At 42.9% G+C, this 21,542-nt stretch overlaps 1 protein-coding gene across 2 annotated transcripts in view; it reads left to right on the top strand.

Moving 5' to 3' along the window:
- syt3 (synaptotagmin III) overlaps positions 1-8,115 on the top strand; it is a 32,503-nt gene extending 24,388 nt beyond the window's left edge. Inside the window, exons 9-11 of one of the 2 annotated variants that reach the window (XM_056242663.1) lie at positions 2,727-2,856; positions 4,190-4,280; positions 6,491-8,115. In XM_056242663.1, the coding sequence (XP_056098638.1) occupies positions 2,727-2,856; positions 4,190-4,276 (217 nt within the window). In that variant the 3' untranslated portion in view covers positions 4,277-4,280; positions 6,491-8,115. The remainder of the gene's footprint in view (positions 1-2,726; positions 2,857-4,189; positions 4,281-6,490) is intronic. The other variant, XR_008805747.1, reaches the window with a different exon arrangement.
- Positions 8,116-21,542: the final 13,427 nt, after the last annotated feature.

Here is a 21,542-nt window from a genome sequence, read left to right as displayed (position 1 = left end):
CATTTTACTACAGTACGCTGTTTGAGAAATTAGCAATGAAAACTGAATAAATGATCTTTTCAGGCATTTGGCTGATACTGATAAGATAGTTTGTTGTGTAATTTGTGAATTAGAATTCCTGTTGCACAAATTTGTATGTGTCTGCGCTCCACTGAACATAGGGCCTTATGCCCCTGTGTGTCAGACTATTCCTGGTGGACGTCTGCACTGTTTTGCATAAAGACAGACATCTCATGAATATACATGAAGGCCTAATACTAATGACAGTAATGTCTGGTGGTGAGACATTCTGTAACACAGCCATTGTTTCTTGTCTGGTGGGCACCGTGTGTGTGTGTGTGTGTGTGTGTGTGTGTGTCTGGCTCGGCTCTTCATGCAGCACTTCAGTATGATAGACCTTCAGAGTGGCATTTATGTCCAGCTTTTATATTGTTCAGTTATTATGTTTTTCACTTTTCTAAAAGAACGTATACCCACTGCTAGGTGTGTATAATCTAATCCCACTTTTATGCCCATATTTTGTATGCTTTTGTGGAACAAAATATGCCTTGTGAAAATCAGGTGCATACAAATCGTGCATCAGGTTCTATTTTAAGAATCTCTTTCAGTGCTAAGGAAATCCACATCTGAGTTCCCCAAATGTGTTTGTCGATGCTCTCCGTGATTCCATCTCCCCCAATGGCACGCGGCACACCACCAGCCCCTCCTAATGAAGCCACTCATCTGTGAGCCACAGATAACGCCTGATGAATTGCTCTTAGCATTGCTGCATGCCATCTGTGCTAAACGCTCCATTCAGAAGCGCTATCTGTTGGATAATAGTCATTTCTTACGTATATATATGATATGCTAAACACATTTTGCAATGCAAAAATCTTTTGCAATGTGAATGTTGTTCTTGGCATGCAGACGCTTCATAAAACGTTATTCATGATGTTATTCATATGATTTCAGAATTTTTGCAACACTTTGACTTAGTTTTAAGTCTTCACAACTTGATTTAATGGCAGTAACTACTAATAATTTTAAGTAGTTAAACTACAGTCAAGCTATCCTTTAAGAAAGTAGTTATCTACTACACTACAAGCTACATTGAAGCTATTTAAGGGGTTGAATTCAAGTCAGTTCTTTAACTATCAGAGCTGTGTTTATCTGTCACAAAATGCAAATTTGAATTAGGGTGGCTGCATTAAATTAGACGAATACATTTGTACAAAAAAACTAAATGATTAATATAACTGAGTATAAACAGCAGCATTTAACTCCATATTTTAGAAAATAGATTCAGGAGCTCAAGTGAATTGGTGACCCATTTATTTAAACCTGTTTGTTTGAACCATCTGAACAAATCATTTTACTAAAGAAATGAATACTTTTTAAGTGACAGTGAAGACATTTATAAGGTTACAAAAGTTTATTTTAACATTTTATTTTATTATTAATGTTTATTTTATTTTTATTTCAGATAAATGCTGTTCTTATGAACTTTCTATTCATCAAAAAATCCTTAAAAATAATGTTTCACCGTTTCGACAAATAATATTAAGCAGTACAGCAGTACTGATAATAATAAGAAATGCTGATTAAGCACCAAATCATCATATTAGAATGATTTCTGAAGGATCATGTGACTGAAGAGTGGAGCAATGATGCTGAAAATTCAGCTTTGCCATCAGAGAAATAAATTCCATTTTAAAATATATTAATGTAGAAAACAGTTATTTAAAATTTATTTGAATTTTTTTTACAATATTACAGCATATATTGCAGCCTAGGTGAAAAACATTTTTTTTTTAAATATAAAAAAAATATAAATAAATAAAAACAGGGACAATTGTGAAATTACTAAGTATATATCATCACTACTGCAATAGGTTAGTTGTTGTTTGATGTTCATCAAAGTAGGTCTTCATAAAGTTATATCATATTGTCTCTATACAAATCCAGCCCTATCACAACAGATATTTTTTTTTCTTGAATATTAATTTTACACTAGCTTTGCAGTAAACATTATTATAATTAATTTTGTCTCATTTGTCTCTGATCAACAGTAAATGCAAGAGGAAAGATTTATTTAAGTTCCACTTATTAGATCCATTTGTTATTCCACCTTCACTCAAGAAGCTTTTCATGCTCACTTTTCGAGTAATTAAGTGATTATGACAGCCAGCTCTCTCTCGTCTCATCTTCTCTCTCTCGTTTTCTTTATCTTTGGAAATGAGTAGACCTATCATAAACGAATACCGATCTGCTCTGTGACAAATTTTCACTCGAATCATTCAATCCGTTCCCTGTGCTCCCGCCTCATTTTGTTTATCTCTGTAATTCAGTAATTGGAATGTCCCTCTGTCTCTCTCCCCTTCTGTTCTCTGTTTATCTGTGTAATTATGTGATCTCTCTGTCTGTGTCTTCGTAATTAAAGGACTGCATGTGGAATGTGTGTGTGTGTGTCTTAATGTGCGGGTTGCTATATGACACGAAGGTCCTGTCTGTATCTTTCTAATTATATGACGTCGATTAGGCCTGATTTTATATCTCATTACTTTGTGCTTTCTCGCTCCTTATGTTCTCCTGTGTCTCTTTTCCATCTTTCTTTCTCTCTCTCTCGTCCATTTGTTGTAATGGATGCACTGTGCTGTGGTTCTCCTTCATTTATTAGCCTAACTGCATTAATTCAATCCCTCCCACTCTCTCTCTCTCTCTCTCTCTCTCTCTTCGTCTCTCAGTATCGGTCATAATGAGGTAATTGGGATGTGCCGTGTGGGCAGTGATGCTGATGGGCCGGGAAGGGAGCACTGGACAGCCATGCTGGCGAATCCCCGCAAGCCTATTGAACACTGGCACCAGCTGGTGGAGGTAGACAGCGTGACCGCATGGAGTGTGTTTGTTGTGAGCATGTGGAAATCAATCAATGTGCTCTGTGCGTTGTTGTGTATAGACAGTGCCCTCTATGCATGTCCTTCATTTTTGCACCTGATAGCCATTTGTCCTTATGAGTGAACACCATTCAAGCAGGTTCACGTCTTAAACAGAACTAAAGGTTGTCAAAAGTAGTAGTACTTAGGTTTTATTTGCATGCATGTCCTGTAAATAGTGCTTGCACTTTGCGGTCAAATGCACCTTTTGGTTAAAATGCCCATTTGGCTGAGATATTAATGTAAACACAATCAGTTATGTTTTTAGTGAATGTAAACAGATGGAACAAAAAAATGGATGTGTGCATTAGACCTTGCAGTGTAAATACAGTCTAATAGAGCTGCTGCTGCCTATTATGTTGACAGTATTAATCAGAAAACATTGGCATGAAAAAGAGCGGACCACTCACTCACTGACTCTTTATGTAAATAATTACTTAAAGTAATGCTTATTTCATTGAAAAATGCGTAAATGCTACATTCCTTTGTTTATTATTTAATTAGTTGATGTAGTACTTCTATTTCTTGAAGTTTGAAAACTGTTGTGATATTGAAATTGTGCTGTAAAATTTTCACTGGTATTTGTATAAACTACTCAAATGTTGCTTTCACTAGATAAGACTAAAAGAAAATCTAGAAAGAAAGAAGTCAAATAAATAAATAACCTTTCCGGGAACCCTTTCCTTGAAGCCTGTATATATTATGCATTATAATAATGGTATTCATAATATATGTTAATGCATTCCTAATGCCCTATAATAGACCTTATAATCTTAATCAGTGTACTACTTATCTTTCTCCTGGTTATATAAAATAAGATTTATTTGTAAGTGCTAATGTATTGCATATTAAATCCCAACAGCAGGATCAGGACCCCTGAAGCGGTTTATTTTGTGACTGATTGCACATAATTTATCCCGTTGCATGGAGACTTACCAAATAAATAAATAAATGGACATGAAATACTGATTTGAGTTTAAATACATTTTTGTTTGTGAGAAGGAAACATAAAGATGTAAAAATGTAATGGTCAATCATACAGTTCAGTGGTGTTAAATGCATTAATACCTCATTAAAACACAATAAAAAATTCCATTGCATTTGTTATGTTTGATATTCATTATATTCTTAAGTTTAATTGGTCAGTATAGAATTTATGGTGTATTATAACTGTGGTTGCAACTCTTGAATTGTGAATTACATTTGTAATGCATTATATGTGCCAAATCACCTTCTGAATAATCATGTATGTTCATTGATTTTTACCCTCCCAGGAGAAATCCATAAACGCATATGTGGCAAAGAGTGCCACAGCCTCCCCTAAACCACACATAGTGGTGGACAGCCCTCACTCTGAGTAGAGATGTGAGTATGCACACAACAACATAAACACACACACCATAAATAGAATGGTTCTTCCTCACATATGGTATCTGTGTGGGTGAATGCATCATAGGGTTGCACTAGAGTACTTCAGATTTCAGTCATGAACTAATAACACAGACTGAAAACATCAATGGCTACAGTATGTTCACACAGCAACAGGATACGTTTGATATATGTTTTAGAGTGCCAAATATGATTATGTTCACATAGTTTTCTCATTCACAACTGCATTCTATAACCAAATTGGGCTGCTTGAAGTTTCAGGAATCAAATCTGAATTTTGAGATCGAGTGTGGTTAGTATGTGCAATGTAAATGGAACCGCACTGAACAACTAGTTATGTGAGGTTCTGGTAACAAAGATATTAGCTTCACATGAGCTTGATTTGTTATAGTCTCAGCCTCAGATTTAAAGCCTATGGACAGTTGGCTGAACTTTGGGAGTTTGGAAGTCGTCATTTGATTGGTTGAAGTCTACAGGATTTCCGGAAGACATGTGTAAGGGGTATACAGTCAAAGACCCAGAACCAGATATGAAGAATGAATACCCGGAGTCAGAATTATAAAAAAAATTAAAGAAAAGTTTTACTGAAGATAGTTTGCAGTTTCATCAGCAGAATTCAGCTTCAAGACTCACACAGGAGTTCGTAGGCCGCCTTCCTTACAGTTACAAAGATCACAGCAGTTATACCATTTCCAAGGTCTAAGCTACGTCATTGCTTCAGGTTGAATGATTCTCATTGGCTAAGAAATAGATAAACACAGTAATTTTCCACACATATACAGATAGACGGAAGAATATCTCCATCGATTATGCAGCTGACATTCAGACCCTGAAGTTAGGCACGTCATGGTCGCATATTTGGGTTTCTGGGCGCCAGCCTGTCTCGAACAACAGTTCATTCAATCTCCAATAATGCCAGTGGTTCCTTAACCTGTAACCAAGAAGACTAACACACACCGACACACAGCTTTTCCAAGGTTGGATTTGGCAAGGCTCTAACTATAAACAGGAGAGTCTTCTCAAAACATCAAGATAATGCATTCTTTCTCTCAACTTTGGTCTAACTGGAAAGTAAGACTTTAACAAAGAAATGGTCCCTTAAACTATTGGCTTCAAGACCCCTATATGTTTTAACACGTTGAAGACCTTTCTCAAACACAAAACAAGTCCCTATTTCATCTCTGGAAGCCGGGCTAAATAAGCAAGCACTGTTACTGCATTCAGATATCAAATACAGACATTAAAGAATACATGAAAAGAACATTTCAGTAATCACACTGGTGACTTCTATAACAAAGTAAAATCTCACAAGTCGAGAGAAGTCATTCAACTCATTTAATATTTAGAAGGAAAAATATTGATTAATACCTTGATTATAATTACTCATTATTACATATACATTGAAGCAGCAGTGGATTCCAATCCACTTCCTTCACATGCATGTCAGGATCTTTAACGGTCTGCCTGGAAGCTGTGATGCCAAACCCCCTCATGGAAGAAGAAAGCCATTGTGTTTACAACTGTGAATATAAGCGCTTATCAGGATAAACTAAACCCTGGTTTGGCAATAGTATGTGAAGTTCATGGTATAGAGTCCTTAAAATACGTCCAAGTGTTTTACACTCTGGTCTGTTATTTTAGGGAAATCAAATTTACATTCCCACTCCCCTAAATATGATGCAAAACGAAACGAACTGTGATAGGTCAGTGATGTGTCAGTCAGACGTCCTCTTGGGCCAATGAAAGCTGCCATGCAGTCCAGAACTTCTGCCGTCAGTGTGAAGGTCTAGCTATGCAAGACTAGTTTTGTGACCCAAATTCTGCTGTCTAAAAATAAAATAAATTAAAACAGCATTTGAAGCCACTATTGGTTAATTAAGATTTGACACATTAACTTGCTCCTCAATTAGATTCTTTTTTTATGTTTTACTCATGTCAATTGTGAGACTTTCTGGTATTTAAGAAGGCAATATCTTTGATATTTATTTTTTTATTTGTTCATACAGACAGAATGCACTTCTAAGCTATTTAACAGTCATAGCTGGTAGTAAATGCAGTTGTCAATCCGAAACACTGTGTGAATGCAGCCATCTGTTCACTGGAGTAGTTTGTGCTTATGTAACTTGCTGTTTGTGTTTCTATGGTTAACAGTGTTTTTTCTCTTTGTTTCTTTTTCTCATCATCAGGTCTGCATTATCTTTTTAGCAACAGAAATACATTCTTTCTTTTCACCTGTGAATAATATTTCATCAAGAAAGAACCGGAGAAGAGAGACTGTGCTTGCATTAGTGCTGTTCCTCTAAATCAACCCTGCAGACCCAACACAATTTGTAGAAAAACACCTAGACTAGATCGGACTCACACACACAGGTACATCCACATACACAACAACACAAACAGACATACACACTCATGGAATCATAACAAAACAACTGGCATGGATGGTTTTGCTTCAGGAATGATGTTAAAGTCAAAATATTCATGATTTATTCAGGGGAAATATGACAAACATTCCCACTTTAAATAGATAATCTTTATTTAGTTATTTAAAAAAGTGAGCCTACAAAAAAAAGAGATTTTAATTACTTAAAAAAAATTATAATCAGGAGAGAGACCTGATAGATTATGGACCACGAATGTTTCTGTGTATGCGTGAGCGCATGTGCGTATGTGAGTTTGTACGGGTGTCTGTGTGTAGCTTTAGAAAATCTCTAGAAAGTGTTTTCAGTCGGACAAGTAGCTGCAAGTTCTCGGAGTGGTCTTCTCTGCCAATGCAGAATCCTTGCAACTGTTTCCTGTTTCTCTGGAGAGGAGGACTACTTTATGACCGTTCCCATTTGGAGAAGGAGAAATAAGGACGGATACATTGGCCAAATCATGTCGTGCAGTATTGAAATATGTCCCTTTTACATTTTTATCACCTTCTGCTTGGAGCTCATTGAGATAAGCAGTGTTTCCTTATTCCCTTGTTTACTAGAGTCCAGCCATTCTTCTTGTTCTACCAGATACGGAAGGAAATGGTTTGAGAATATGTTTCCCTGACCTGGACACACTGGCAGACTGAATCCCCTTGAGAACTTTTACAAAGGGAGCTATCACTGATTTCAAATATTGCCAGAGGACCCTAACTGAGACGGACCTTGGATTTGTGTGCACTTCCTGGAAACATATCCTAGGGGGAAAAGATCTGGCCATAGTATTTTATTTTTGTACCATGCCAGGATATTTTTTTGGGTTCTCTTAGACATTTTTAATTTCAAAAGAGGAAGTGTGTGCTCTCCATCATCCTTCTGCCAAGAGGACCGCTTCGGAAAGACGCCCGCATTGATCCTCTTTTTCCTCCCATGTATGCTATGTGTTTGTGGGAGTGCGTTTTTTGTGTCGTTATGCGTTGGCTTGTTGGTTTGTGTGTGCGTGTGTATGCCCGTGTGTCGGTATATGTCACCGTAACCCCGTGTACGTCTCCAATTCCCTCAACCCATCCTTTGTCCTGCACAGAGAAAATCTCATTTTGAACAATCAAGTGTCTCCTGTCCTGTGTCTTAGAGGAGCTATTTCTTGTGTAGGACCTGTTGCACTTGGTAGGGACAGGGTCTGTTTCTCAGACGCGCGTTGCGGTCGTTCTCAGTAGAATGTGGTAGTGACCTGTCTCCGTTGTGTTCCTAACCAGCTCGTCACCGAAACGTGTCCCTAGCCTGATCTGTGTTCTCGTGTTGGATGTGCTTTTCTTTTTTTGTAAATGTGCTCTGTGTGTACGGAGGGACAAATCTTGTGGCCACAGCTGTCGAGGAATAAAATGTTGGAAGTTTTTCATTGTCTTTAAAAGAAAAAGGGAAAAAAAACAACTGGTTCTCTTCATATCTTTTGGCTAATGTGACTATCTTTTCTGTCTGAGCATTCCTTGCAAACAGAGACAAAGAGGGGGACATGTCTTTTATCGTTTTAGTGCCACGAGATAATTTCACATTATGGACTGACTTCAGATGCAATGTTTTTTTCCTTGTATTTGTTCAATCAGGTCGCTGCTTCTCTGGTCAGAAACATAGTGACCAAGGCGCTCAATTCACACACCCTTGATATCCAGGGTCACTGCCGCTATTAAAAGGATAATTCACCCAAGAATGAAAATCCTGTCGTTGTTTACTTGCCCCCACGTCATTCCAAACCTGCACGACTTTCTTCTGTGGAACAAAAAAGAAGAAATTTAAAAATGTCTCTTCTATGAAAGTCAAAAAGTTAATGTTGTTTTTGGTCCCTATTGGCAGATGAAAGAAAGTCATGCAGACATGACAGTGAATAACTGATAACAGAATTTAAAATTTTAGGTGTACTATCCCTTTAATATCACAGTACAGCCACTGCCAATGCTACCGCACACATCCCTCAGTTGAGGAATACTGCATTACCAATCACTAATATTCATGTTATTGAAATGTACATCAATACAGTATAATTAATTATTTCCCATCGAAACCCCCTGAGCTCATATTTTCTCTGTTTCTATTATTAATCACATGCCAGGCCTCAGGACGCACACACACGCTCTCGCCGGTGTGCACTCAGTCCTTAGTCCGTTATCGTATATCAGCTCTTGTTGTTTTCTAAGAGGCCATTGATTCCGTCATACACGTGGATGTGGTATCGACCCGCAGTCTTCAGCCCTATCCAGCTCCTGTCTCCAGGCCCATCTCTTCTGCTGCCTTAGATCTTACACTGTGGAGGCACAACCCCTGTGGAGTGACCTCTGACCCCTTCATCAGCTTCCACACAGTACAAACTTTGATGATAGCCTTCTCTTCAGTTCAGCCCAGCCCATATTTTTCTCTCTATCTCTGTTCGTCTCCCCTCTTTCCTCTGTCTCTCTCTGTCAGTGCAATTCTGAATGATCCGAGGAAATGTGTTTGCATGCTTATATAACATGGATGATGTCAACTTGATGCAATGATAATTTAATAAGTGATGCTCAACACAAAAATCTGACGATGAGCTTGATACTAACACTACTAATGACAAACATGTTGACCTAGCAACCTGTTCGATATCATCAAATCACTGATGATTAATGTTGTTAATATTGTATATCCTCTTTGAAATGGTATTACAGTTTCTGGGTATATTTTTCTTTGTTTTTTTGTTTGCTTTATTAGTTTTCTTTAAAAAGGTTTACTTTTTTATATGTTCAGATTACGTTGAGACTTAGAGCAAGATAAAAAATAAAATGCAGTCAGGGCGAGAACATTTTAGCTGAAAAAAATAAACAAAATTGAAGAAAAAAAAATCCCCCAAAAAACAGTTAGGAGTATGATTATGTGAATGATAAGGTGATGATTCTAAGGCTGGAACGATGATGGCTGAAATAAAACATATGTATGAAAAATCATTGCGCTGTGTTTGCGTGATACAGCTGTCTGTGTTCATGTAATGGGTTGTGAATCCCCCTGACTTTTCTGTCTAACTCCTTTCTTTGTTTCTCACCCCTTTCCCCCTCCTGCTGTGCATTAACTTGTGTGTAATTATTTAGTTACCATACATTTTTTATCGTGGGCCCACGTTATATAAATGCAATGGTGAGCATTGCGTCCATCCATGTACATGCTTCCGTTTTTCTGCATTTCCATAGGCACATAAACACACTCACAATCACACGTGTCATACACATAAATCAAACCTGGCCCTTCCCTCCTCAGCCTCGGTCTTCACATCAGGTCGTATCCTTATGGCTTTTCCGGTCACAAAACTCCCTGGTGTTAATTACACCCATGTGGTGTGATTCTTAGATGGTTTGTGATTGCCTGAATCATCGGCCTCCATCTTGACTAGTCTAATGCACTGTTCATCCGAGCCTCACTGAACACAGAAGAGCCAGAGTCAGCACTCTCTGACACACACAGATACAGGACGAGAGAGGAAGGTGCAGGGAATTAGCAATGTGCAACAAGAGGCAGGAGCCAGTTACATAAACACAGGCATTATGTGTCTTAAGAACTGATTTCTCAAATTTGACCAATCTAATTCATTTATATACAACTGACAAAAAAATAGTTATGACCAATCTTAAAAAAAATTAGATGACTAACTTGTAGCCTAGTACAAGCCACAGTTTATGTAACTGGCCTCAAGGACAAACAAGAACGATAAAAGATTGAGAATAGCAAGGTTGAGAATATTAGGGGAATGGAATTAAATGAATATTACTTTATTCAGCTTCAATATAAGTTAGATTCAATCAATGACACGTGACATAATGTTTGTTACTACAAAAATTCATGTAGACTAGGGTTACAGTGATGCACTTACAATAAAAGTAAATGGGGTCAAATATTAAATGTGAAAATTCTCAGTTTAGTAGCTACAGCAACGATAATTTTAGTGTAAAATGTCCTAATGGTTACATAGTAAAGTTATTTGTAATTTTACATCTTCGTTATCATGATGATGCATCATCTAAAGGTGCGGGCACATTTACCACTGTTCAGCGAATATTCATTAGCGAAATCAACTAATTTTGATACTAATTGATGCAATCTGGAATTTTGTGTGAGAGCGAAGTTTCCCCACAGACTTTGAGCTGCTTGGTTTGAAAGCGACTTTTGTGTACGCTTCTTACATCGCTACACTATTGATATTTTATGCCTGCAAAAATGCTAATGTCACACTGCGCTGTATGGAAGCTTCCGCCACAGAATAAAAAAATAAAAATGGTAATTGTGACTTTTTATCTCAGAATTGCCTGATATAAACTCGCAATTCTGAGAAAAAAGTCAGTCTTTTTTCCCCTCTGAATTGGATTTTATAACTCGCAATTGCGAGTTATAAAGTCAGAATTGAATGAAAACACAATTGTGAGATAAAAAGTTGCAATTATCTTTTAAAATGTTTTATTCTGTGGTGGAAACAAGCTTCCATATATGCCGTTACCGATTTTTCGCAGGTGAAATGTAGTCATTTCAATAGGAATTTTGGGCGAAAGATTTCTCGGATTTCACATGGGTTCAAGTTGGTCACACACGGATTCTCCACATTTACCAATAGAAGGCTGCTTGGTTTGATAGTGACTTCTGTGTGAGCTGTGCTACATGCAGCGCTACACTATTAAAGTCACCATGATATCAAAATTGGCATTGTTTTTTTATGTAATATTGCAGTAGGCCTATTTATTATACCTAAATGATTTATCCATGCACATCATTATTTTATTTCTTTTAAAATGCATGTGCACTCATAATCTTTAATCAGAATAACTTCATCTCCCTCTTGCAGACATCTCTTCTCTGATGACGTGTTTCCTGCGTGAGGGCGGGATCAACCTGTCACTCACATGACATCACAGCAGTAGCAAACCACAACCATCCAATCAATTTCCAATGGATAAAATCAAGTCACGCCCTATATTTTTTCTTGTTCGAGAAGCAGTTTCACATCACAATGAATGAATAGATAGTCATAAAAGACCATTTCAACTGCTTTTACGCTGACTTTAACAATACACAATATTATGATAAAAGCGACCGTTTGCTGGCATTTTTGTTGTTTACTTGAATATTTAAAACACATGCATCAAAATGTTTTACCACAGGTTTGCAATATAAAAATTTCACATTGATCATAATGAATTAATTTGTGTCAAAATTGCACATTAGCCGCACAGAAATAAAGTGGCTTGCCGTTCTATTTCAAAAAAGAAAGAGGACAGACGTACTTATTCAGTTGCGTCTGTTTCTGTTTATTTGGTTAGGCTACAGGACATATTTAGGCCACATCACATTTAGAAAGAATGACAATTTCTACAAATATGCCACCAAAAATACGACCTGAGGAATTAGCACTCTCTCCCAGTAGGCTACATTTTCAACCAGAGAAAGAGGAAGCTCTTGGGGGGAAAAAAGTTGGTTTATTTTATGATAGTCCGGTAGAAGAGACGAGACATACTGACAGATAAAATAAAAACATGATTGTGATAGCCTTTATGATTTGTCTGATTTCTTCAAGCGTTCATATTTACCATGTTTAGGCTACTATGGTAGTTAGCATGCATATTCGCTTGCATCGCGTATAAATATTTCTACCTTATACGGTGATCAGAATCCACATCGGATCACAAACAGAAGGCATTCAAACATGAAAGTGAGTTTTGAGGTAAGTTATTTTAAAAGTTTTTAATGCTGATGTTAGCTGACAGAATCATCCAGGGCTGCTGTCTCGACTAAGGTAAACTCCGCCTCTAGCCCGAGCTGGCCCGCTTTGGACCAAGGTATTCGGCGGGCCAGAAAACCCTGGCCGTTGGCCCCGAGCCCCCGACGAGACCTGATCAAGCCCCGGAAGTGACAGTGGAAACGTACTCGGTTACTAACGTAACCTCTGTTCTCTCTAGAGAGGGAACGAGTACTGCGTAATATCTTACGCTATGGGGAAAACCTCTTTTCCACGAGATATTGAAGCCAAAAATTATCCTTAATTTTTAATCAATGTAAAATGCTTTGCGGCAGCATGCAGACATAGGCGAGGCAGCTTGCGCGCCTACTGGCTGCCCTGCGGCAAAAGCAGCAGCCTATCTAGAACGGCTCTGCGTGACGTCATGACCAATGGGGGCACTTCGCGCCCACTTCATCACGTCCCGCCAGAAAGGGCGTGGTCTCACCCTATAAAGCCGGTCGACAGGCTGATACAAACTGGTTTTCATTGCCGAAGCGAACCAGAGCGCATTTTAAGCACGGCAAGATACGCAGTACTCGTTCCCTCTCTAGAGAGAACAGAGGTTACGTTAGTAACCGAGTACGTTCTCTTACGAGAGTATCTCTCGTACTGCGTAATATCTTACGCTATGGGGAACACAGTGCAACACGCCGTGTGTACAGGGATCCAACACCAAAGTCCCAAGGGCAGAAGCCCGGGGCGCATGTAGTGCATAATCACCATAGACTCACAGAGAGTGAAGGAAGAGGGGCTAGAAGCGACATTCCTTATGAAGTAGCATCCAGAGGAGCTAATCATATAAATATTATATCACGCAGCCAGGGTGAAAGCTTACAGCCTAAACTGGGTGGCCATTTGTGTGTCAACACTCGTGGAGCTGCTGCATCGGTCAGTGAGCGATACGCAAGCCAAACTCAGCATCTGGGCCAGCACAGCGGGGCAGATAGCACTGAATTCTAGACCGCCAAAAGCTTAGCTTGTAAGGCGGGGACCTCCAGGTTATAGTATTTTATAAATGTAGACGGCGAGGCCCAGCCCGCGGCCGTACAGATATCTTGCAGGGTAATCCCGCTAGACCAGGGATCACCAACCCTGCTCCTGGAGGGCTACTGTCCTGCAGACTTCAGATCCAACCCTGTTCCAACACACATGCATGTAATTATCAAGTAACCCTGAACAGCTTGATTAGCTGGTCCAGGTGTGTTTGATTGGGGTTGGAACTAAAATCTGCAGGACAGTAGCTCTCCAGGAGCAGGGTTGGTGACCCCTGCGCTAGACCATGCCCACGAAGAGGCTACGCCTCTCGTGGAGTGCGCTCTGACACCCAAGGGGCACTGCAGGCCCTTAGAGGTGTAAGCCAGCGCTATGGCATCGACTATCCATCTGGATAGGCTCTGTTTTGATGCGGCCAGTCCCTTAGAACGTCCGCCAAACAAAACAAAAAGCTGCCCAGTCTGTCTAAAACCAGACGAGCGGGACACATAAGCTCTTAGTGCCCGGACAGGGCAAAGGAGACTCGCGTCCCTCTCCTCATTGAGAACCGGAAGGGCGGACAGGGAAATCACCTGGGCCCTAAACGGTGTGTTGAGGGATTTCGGCACGTACCCGTGCCTAGGTTTGAGTATGACCTTTAAGTCATTAGGCCCAAACTCCATAGACGACGCGCTCACAGAGAGCGCTTGTAAGTCCCCTACGCGCTTCACTGAAGCGAGAGCCATAAGAAACACCATTTTGAAAGACAGATGTTTCATGTCTGACAAATGGATTGGCTCGAACGGGGCACCTTTCATGGCTTCCAGAACCGTAGAAAGGTCCCACACAGGGACTGAAGGGTGTCTGGGAGGATTCAGCCTCCGAGCTCCCCTGAGGAATCGCACGACCAGGTCGTTTTTCCCCAGTGACTGGCCAGACACCGGTTTTGCAAACGCCGCTATGGCCGCCACGTACACTTTGAGCGTGGAAGGGGTCCTGCCCTCATCCAGCAGCTCCGGAAGGAAGGAGAGCACTTCCGTAACCCCGCAGTCTACGGGTGAAAAGCCTTGAGCTTGACACCAGGCAGAGAACACCGACCATTTCGAGGAATAGAGCCGTCTAGTAGACGGGGCTCTGGCCTGTGAGATCGTGTTTAACACTCCCTCCGGGAGGTAAGCGGGTACCCATTGATGGCCCACGCACGTAGGGACCACAAATCCGGGCGAGGATGCCAAATCGAGCCTGAGAGAGGAGGTCTCTCCTCACCGGTATAGGCCACGGGGCGGTGCTGGTCAGCCGCATCAGGACTGGGAACCAGATCTGGTTCGTCCAGAGCGGAGCCACGAGCAGCACTGGGCATCTGTTTTCCCTGATTCGTTCCAACACTTGAGGCAGAAGCGAAACGGGGGGAAAAGCATAGAGGGGGCAGCGGGGCCATACGTGGGCCAGCGCATCCCTTCTCTTAGAGAAAAAGTTCAGACAGTGAGCGTTTTCTTGGGACGCGAACAGGTCCACCTGCGCTCTGCCGAACGTTTCCCACAGCAGTTGGACCGTCTGCGGGTGCAGCGACCATTCCCCTGCTGGGACATTGTTTCTGGACAGTCTGTCTGGTCCCACATTCAGGTGACCAGGTACATGTGCTGCTCTCAGCGAGAGCAGGTTGTGCTGAGCCCAGACCAGGAGGCGTTCCGTCAGCCTGTAAAGGTTTCGGGACCTGATGCCGCCCTGGTGATTTATGTACGCCACCACTAACATGTTGTCCGACCAGACCAAGACGTAGTGACCTTTTATCTGTGGACAGAAGCGCCGTAGCGCTTTGTCGACTGCTATCATTTCCAAGCAGTTTATATGAAGGAGCTTTTCCCGTTCTGACCACAGGCCAGCGAACGGTCTGCCCTCGAGCAGCGCTCCCCATCCCGAGGTGGAGGCGTCCGTGGACACCACCTTCACACTCGAGGAGGTCCCCAGACTCACACCTGACTTATACCAGTCGGTTACTTTCCAAGGTTCCAGAGCTGAAACGCACTATAGATCGACCCTGAGGCGAAACAGACCAGTGGTCCATGCCCGGGGCGGAACTCGCGCTTTCAGCCACATCTGCAGTGGGCGCATGCGAAGCAGGCCCAGCTGGAGTACAGAGGCTGCTGAGGTCATTAGGCCCAGCATTTTCTGAAACCTTTTGAGCGGGACTATAGAGCCGTGGCGGAAGGATTTCGCGACGCGCTGAATGTCTAGTCGGCACTCCGGTGACAGGCGTGCTGTCGTGGATAGCGAGTCCAGCACTGTTCCCAGAAAATAAATTTTCTGACTGGGAGACAGCAAGCTTTTTGCCCAATTGACTGTGAGGCCCAGATTCTCGAGGTGTTCGAGTAATGTGGCCCTGTGTTCTATGAGCTCTGAGTGTGATCGAGCTAGAATCAGCCAATCGTCCAAGTAGTTCAAAACTCGCATGCCCCGAAGTCTCAGGGGTGTGAGAGCCGCGTCCATGCACTTCGTGAATGTACGGGGTGCTAGGGACAGGACGAACGGCAGGACTGTGTATTAATATGCCTGGTCCTCGAAGGCGAATCTCAAGAATCGCCTGTGATGGGACGCTATTTGTATTCGGAAATAGGCGTCTTTCAGATCTATTCACATAAACCAGTCCTCTTGGCGAACTTGCGCGAGGATTTTCCTGGTTGTTAGCATTTTGAACTGGCGCTTCACAAGTGCTCTGTTCAGCTGTCGCAGATCTAAAATGGGTCTGAGACCTCCATCTTTTTTCGGTACCAGAAAATATCTGCTGTATAGGCCCCCTTCGCTCTGAGCCTGAGATAAAGGTTCTATAGCACCTTTGCTCAGTAGTTTCGCTATCTCGGCTCGAAGTAGATGTGCTACTTCTGTTTTCACTGTGGATTTGACGTGCGCCGTGTAACGGCGGGGGTGTCGAGCGAACTGTAGCGAATAGCCTCTTTTTATAGTGTTCAGCACCCATTCTGATACCCCAGGAAGCTGTGCCCACACTTTCGCGTGAATAGCTAGGGGTAGAATGAGATCTGGGCTCCGGCCGTGACATAGTGACGGCAAGGGAGCTCCGGCGTGCTGTAACGCAGACACTGTGTTTATAGTGTTCAGCACCCATTCTGATACCCCAGGAAGCTGTGCCCACACTTTCGCGTGAATAGCTAGGGGTAGAATGAGATCTGGGCTCTGGCAGTGACATAGTGACGGCAAGGGAGCTCCGGCGTGCTGTAACACAGACACTGTGTTTACAGTGTGTGAGGCGGGGGACGCTCCGATCGCGGTGGGCAGCCTGGCCGCGCTCAAATCCCTTATAGCAGTTTGCTGAGGGAGAGAGAGCGGGGCGAGCCCCGTGGGGCTTAACATGTCTGTGAGTGAATGTGGGCGCGGGACAGCGGGCACATTTACTGCACTGAAAACACCGTTGGCCTGAGCTGACTGAATGTGTGTCGGTTTCGTTTTTACAGAACCCATGGGACATGTGGTGTGTAGTGTTTGTGGGCACTGAGACGTGGGCACATTCACTACATTTAGTGCACAATCGACATGAGGCGATTTTGTTTGTGCGAACCCTGCATTTTTGCGGGCTGTGTTTGTGGGCATTTTTATTACACTCATAACACCATCGGCTGTGGCCGAAATACCAGAAAATACACTGCTTATGTGATTTATCTGGGTCGCCGTGGAAACAGCATTTGTGTGCAGGCAAGCAGGCCGTGGTACTGGCTTGCTTACTGCGAAATACACTGGAACAATCGCATTTTCTGGAATGGAACGAGCAAAAAATTTCGGTGGAAGTCTGGCCGCGGCGAGACTGAAACACCGTCGATTTCCTAGGAGGCTAGGAAGACTTGTGTTGGTTTCGTTTTACAGAAACCGTGGTAGTGTTTGTGGGCACTGGGTTGTGGGCACATTCACTACATTTAATGCACAATTGACATGCGTCGATGTCATTCGTGCGAGCCCTGTACCGTGGCGGGCTGTGTTTGTGTGTAGAAATGAACACTGGGCTGTGGGCATTTTATTACACTCATAACACCATCGGCTGTGGCCGGAAAACCAGAAAATACGCCGTGGAAACGGCATTTATGTGCAGGCAAGCGGGCCGTGGTACCGGCTTGTTAACTGCAAAATACACTGGAACAGTCGCATTTTCTGGAACTGAACGAGCGAAAAGTTTCGGTGGAAGTCTGGCCGCGGCGAGACTACATTTTTATCTGCTGCGAGAGCCGGGATCGAACACGGGTCTCTTGTGCGAAGGCTTCGATTCCGCCACTGAGCCACAGGGGAGAACTACATTAGCACAAGCAGATAAGAGAGTGTCATCACAGTTTTGTGTGTGTCGGCGTTTGTTTGCAGGTGTGCGTGTTATACAACAGGCTCATTGCTGCAATATTGACATTTTCAGCCGCTCAAACTAAGAGGAGCTGAGAAATGGAGATTAGTCCGGCCTAGGCGGGACTAAAACACACTCTTTCCTCATTTTGCCGGTGACGCACGCCCATGGGGGGCAGGGTAGATTTCTTATAACGTAAAGAAAGCTAGCCGCGGTTTTAGGGCTCGCGGTCTTGATGCTGGCCCGTTTCCCTGACGACTCGCGGACAGAAGGGGGAGGTCCACAGAGCTCGCCCAGTCCTCACTGTCCGACGCCAGGATAGAGCAGCAGGTCTCCTCTACAGATGCAGCTATCTCGTCGTCATTAATGGCGGAAGCGGCGGCGCGCGGCGGCCGTTATCCGTCAGTGAGCGACTCGAGTGAAGCTGGTGAAGCTGGCGGGCGAACCGGCGAGCTTTCACGGGCTGGAGAAGGCTCGGGGACCCGCTGAGTATGGCGCTTTACGGCGCGGCACTGTAGCGGGTGAAAGTGCAGTCTCGCTGAAGGATGCCAGGCGAGTCCTCAGAGTCACCGTAGGCAATAGCTCGCAGTGAGGGCAGCCGCCGTCGGCGAGCGCGAGAGCTGCATGATCCTCTCACAGGCAGGAACGCATCACATGGCGGTCCCCGTCGCTGAGTGTGGCTCGGCACGAGCCACAGGAGGATGGCATCTTTAAAAAGACGCGGCTCAATAGATGATAGACGTGTGAGTCGCGGGGCGAGCACACACACATACACACAGAGCAGAGTAAAGGATATATAGTACGCCGGAAAGCGCAGCAGGTACGGCGGCTGAAGGCGGCGAGGTGAAGGCCAGCAACTTCAGGCTCAAGGGCTCGTCCCGCTGAAGGCTTGCGTCGACGGCGCGGCTTCTCACTCTGGATCCAGCGGTGCGTGAGCTTCGCTGAAGAGATGAAAATCAGTTTGTATCAGCCTGTCGACCGGCTTTATAGGGCAAGACCACGCCCTTTCTGGCGGGACGTGACGAAGTGGGCGCGAAGTGCCCCCATTGGTCATGACGTCACGCAGAGCCGTTCTCGATAGACTGCTGCTTTTGCCGCAGGGCAGCCAATAGGCGTGCGAGCTGCCTCGCCTATGTCTGCATGCTGCCGCAAAGCGTGTTATATTGATTAAAAATTAAGGATAATTTTTGGCTTCAATATCTCGTGGAAAAGAGGTTTTCCCCATAGCGTAAGATATTACGAGATACTCTCGTAAGAGAACGCGACTGGCCCTGGCACGCACTAGCACGCCTGCTTTTGGCCCGACAGTGGAAACGCGGTTAATGGACCTCTTTTTGCCCATGAAATTTCGCCAAAATGTTGTTAATGTGACAGCATGTGACCTCTAAAATAACCATAAAAAATTACAGATTAACAATGTTGTCGATAGAGCTTGTATCGAAACCGATATATTCAAGGATGTCATGCAGAGTGTGTAAGGAGAATATCGCATAGGTGAACGAAAGAGGAATCAGAGGATACATGCACACCCGGACGTGCATCTACAACACATATGCACTGTGAGTGTGAGAGCAGCATGAGGTGAAGACACGCTAGTTAGCACAACTACCCATTCCCCAACACACGCACGCGCTGAGGGGTGGGGGTCGGGGGAGCCGCAGTCTCCATGGCAACGTTCCCACAGTGCAAAAAAATCATTTAGTCAGAAAGATATTTCACCCGGCTCACTGAGCTGAAAGAGAGATGAGGGGTAGAGAGAGAGAGAGAGAGAGAGAGAGAGAGAGAGAGAGAGAGAGAGAGAGAGAGAGAGAGAGAGAGAGAGAGAGAGAGAGAGAGAGAGAGAGAGAGAGAGAGATCAGAAGAGAAAAACTTGAGAAGCGGGTGTGGTGTAGAGCTGTTTTTATCACTCTGAAAAAAACCGATAGACTGAAATTAGTAACATGGTGCAATTATCATTACTGCTAATAGCTGTGAGTGTAATGGAGAATGCTATGTTCATTTTCACAGCCTCAGGGAAAGGAGACATCCATTTTGAAATTAAGATTCTTTTTTTTTTTGACAACCATGAATATTCTGGGAAAATATTAGTCTAATGTAGCCCTATTTGGGTGATGTGTGTGCATGTGTACGTGATCGTTCACCTGTTTTTCCTCACCTGTGCCCTGTGAAATGTACCTTGGAGATATAGGCTACTATTGTAGTCCCAGTGACCCAGATAGTGGTGGTATGTATTTGGGCGTGTACTGGACTCTCTGGTCGCCTGTTGTGAGTTCCAGATGGCTCCTGTCTCCTAGCAGAGAGGACCAGTTAGGGCCGCGTGTTTTAATCAGTGCCACCTGGAGGACACCTCTCCTGAGAATAATGTCGGACATCCAGTAACAAGACAACATTTTGTGTGATTTTGATAAGTGGACTATGCCCAGGGTGATGCAGACGAGTTGATATTTGGCTCTGCTGCCTCAGTCAAAAGGATGGACCTGTCCTTTTATATTGATGAAGTTCATGTTAAGCCTTCGTCATCTATTCGTATAACCTTGGTGTCTTAATCGATTCAACTCTATCTTTTGGCTCTCATATTTCTTCTCTTGTTAAAAACTCTTTTTCCATCTTCGTAATATTGCACGTCTTCGATCTTCTCTCACTTTAGCTGATGCTGAAACCTTAATTCATGCATTAATCATCACGTCTGGATTATTGCAATGCTCTATTTCTTGGTCTGCCCAAAAAACTTATTGCAAGATTACAGTATGTTCAAACCTCAGCAGCAAGAGTTCTCACCTCCACCAGGCGTTCTGCTCACATTACTCCTCTGCTTCATGACCTTCACTGGCTACCCGTGGCATCACGTATTCACTTTAAGGTAACGTTTAAGGCATTAAAAGGTCTTGCACCTCCATATCTGTCTGATCTACTTTACTCTTACCACCCTGCCCGGTCCCTTAGATCAGCTGAACTTGGTTTATTGTCCATCCCTCGTTTCCGGTTGTCTACTGGTGGAAGGTCATTTAGTGTTAATGCTCCTAAATGATAGAATTCACTACCCCTTATACTTCGTAATATCTCATCTGTGGCTACATTCAAGACTCAGCTAAAAACATATCTTTTTAACATGTATTTTGGATAATGCGACTATGTGTCCTTATGTGATTGTAATGTGTGCGGGTGTGTAAATGTATTGCAAAGCGTAAAGCGACCTTGAACTACGGAAAGGCGCTATATATAAATAAAACAACTTCTTCTTGATAGTTATATACATGATGCCACCTCATATATGCCTTTGTACTATTATCAAAAGACACACGAAAGCGGGCATCTCTAGGAAACAACAGCATATTTGTATCCATGTTCTTTTCTTTCTTTCTTTTTTATTGGGAGTAAATGTCAAATTTGGCAAATTAATGTGTATTTAAGGTGATACATTTTCCACTGCTAACAAATCCTCATTAATGATGCACAAGAGCATCTTTCGTGTGTGCAGCACAAATAAAAAGGAATTATGCGCCACTTCATTCATTACAATATTACCCCCCTTTCCCCCTGTTTGTTCTGGGAACAGGAAGAGGGAAGAAGCCTATAAAAGTGGTAGATTCGATCATTCAGTCAATGTCAGTCATTTTTAAAGTCCAAGGAGAGGGAGTTTTTACAGTCAAACCTCTAATGGTATCTCTTAAAAGCCCTAGATGTCCTCTTTCTCAGGAGGATATACAGTATATCAGATACAGAATGGGACTACTCAT

The sequence above is a fragment of the Rhinichthys klamathensis genome, unplaced genomic scaffold (genome assembly GCF_029890125.1).
Source record: "Rhinichthys klamathensis goyatoka isolate OS25496 unplaced genomic scaffold, OSU_Roscu_1.1 h1tg000739l_1, whole genome shotgun sequence".
Taxonomy (NCBI): domain Eukaryota; kingdom Metazoa; phylum Chordata; class Actinopteri; order Cypriniformes; family Leuciscidae; genus Rhinichthys; species Rhinichthys klamathensis.
Note: the sequence above shows the minus strand (reverse complement) of the source record. Positions and strands in the feature narration are given on the sequence as shown.